Here is a 1,784-nt window from a genome sequence, read left to right as displayed (position 1 = left end):
CGGCGACGCGAGCGGCGCGGCGGGGTGGACATCGCGAGAAAAAGAATTTTACTCGTCGATAAAAGAATTTTTACACGCAACTCAAAAGATTTTTTCTCTCTCTTGGTCCCCTTCCCCCCCCCCCCCTCTTCGTCCTGTCTCTTCGTCCTCTCTCTTCGTCCCTCTTTTCTTCGTCCCCTCTCCCTTCTCTCCTCTCTCTTCGTCCCTCTCTCTCCTCGTCGACTCTCTTCGTCCCTCTCTCTCCTCGTCGACTCTCTTCGTCCCTCTCTCTCCTCGTCGACTCTCTTCTCGGCCTCCACGCCTCTGTTTTCGCGGGAGGAGTCGGCGAGTCCGAAGGTGAGTCGGCAGCGGACACACATGGGCGGCGCTGGTGCTCGCTGTATGTGGCGGTGACTGATGTGGAGAGCGGTGCGGCTGTGTCGCCTCGCGCGCGTCTCCTTCTGTTTTTGCCACAAGCGGGGTGGTGACGTCCGGGGCGAGGTCCAATCGGCGGGCGCTTCATCCGGTATTCTTGCGCTTGGGGCAAAGTCGTAACGAATGATCTCCAGAGACGTGCGACTATTGCTGGTTGAAAACTACTCCATGAACCCGGCAGGGAGCCTAAGGGCACCTGTTAATGTTTAGACGTAAATTTGGGCCAGGCTTATATTTCTATTATTTATTTATTATTTATTCTCCCGGTAGGGAGCAAGCAAGCCCACTCAACCCCAAGTACTCACCGTTTTACAGTGGTGTTTTTGTCGCAGAGGCTGCAGCCTCTGCTGGGGCGGAATGCGCGGGGTTTTCGGCGCGATGCCCTCGGCGAGTACACGCTACGTGTCCGCCGCAAGCTCTCCTGCGCGCGCGTGACGTGTGGGACGCGTGCGCTGCGCTCAAACGTCGCGATTTGGCGATAGGCGCTCGAGCCGGCGCACAGCGGATAGGTGCGCCGCGCAGGGGGGGTCGGAGGGGTGCGAGAGGGGGCGTGGGTCAGGCGCGCACCGGCCGGCTCCGGGAGCGGCCGTCACGTCGAGGAGTGGGGCTGTTGGCGGCTCGAGCGCCGAGGCGAGCCGCTCTGCTGCGCCGCCGACAGCCCCTCTTCCGAGCCGGCGCGTGGAGGCGAGCCGCGGCCGGTGTCGCTGGTGCCCCTGGCCACTGTTCTTTTTATCTGGAGGATTGAGAGCTGCCTCGCTCTCAATCGTGACGCCTACGACTACTACCAGCGCGCTCACAATCCGAGCAAGCTCTAGGCCGAGTTTGAAAAACGGACGCTTGCGTCCTAGCCTCCAACAACATACCTTAAACAACGCCTCCCCGGCGCAGAGGGGCCCCGGAGGGATGCACAACCGCTCCACGCCACGCCGCTTGCGGCGGTCCTATTCCCAGCTCCGCTGAAAAAAGAAAGAAAACGGACAACCCAAGGGAGGGATGGGAGCTCCGCTGATTCTCCGGGCAAAATTTTTTTTTATACGACGTCTGGCGTCCGGCATGGCAGCGAGCGCTGAGAAGGGCAGCACGACGACGCAGCACCGCGACCTGCTGGAGGCGCGCGCGCCTCCCCGCACCCCGTCTCCTCTGCGCCGCCGATTCACGCCGGCTCCGCGTCTGCATCCGAGCCCGCGGCGGCGGGGCATTGGGTCGCGCGGGACTGGCCGTCGCCCTCCCATGACCGCCAGTGGCTCTACTGCTCTCCTCCGATTCGGCGCGCTCTCACCCCGGACCGCGGTGCACCGCGATCCGCAGGAGGACGACGAGTTTGAGGACTTTGAGCAGCAGGAGTGGGCCGATGGGGACCAGGACGTGGA

The 1,784-nt window shown here is 62.6% G+C and overlaps 1 protein-coding gene across 1 annotated transcript; it reads left to right on the top strand.

Annotated features, from left to right (window-relative positions):
• Positions 1–792: 792 nt before the first annotated feature.
• On the top strand, positions 793–1,229 carry EMIHUDRAFT_220357 (hypothetical protein; the record flags this gene model as incomplete). The annotated part of the gene is made up of 2 exons (XM_005757584.1): positions 793–805; positions 937–1,229. The coding sequence occupies 2 exons, from the start codon at positions 793–795 to the stop codon at positions 1,227–1,229; spliced, it is 306 nt and encodes a 101-aa protein (XP_005757641.1).
• Between the last annotated feature and the right edge of the window lie 555 nt (positions 1,230–1,784).

The sequence above is a fragment of the Emiliania huxleyi genome (assembly GCF_000372725.1).
Source record: "Emiliania huxleyi CCMP1516 unplaced genomic scaffold EMIHUscaffold_90, whole genome shotgun sequence".
In the NCBI taxonomy this organism is placed as follows: domain Eukaryota; phylum Haptophyta; order Isochrysidales; family Noelaerhabdaceae; genus Emiliania; species Emiliania huxleyi.
The sequence above is the reverse complement of the archived record's forward strand: the minus strand, read 5'-3'. Positions and strand labels throughout refer to the sequence as shown.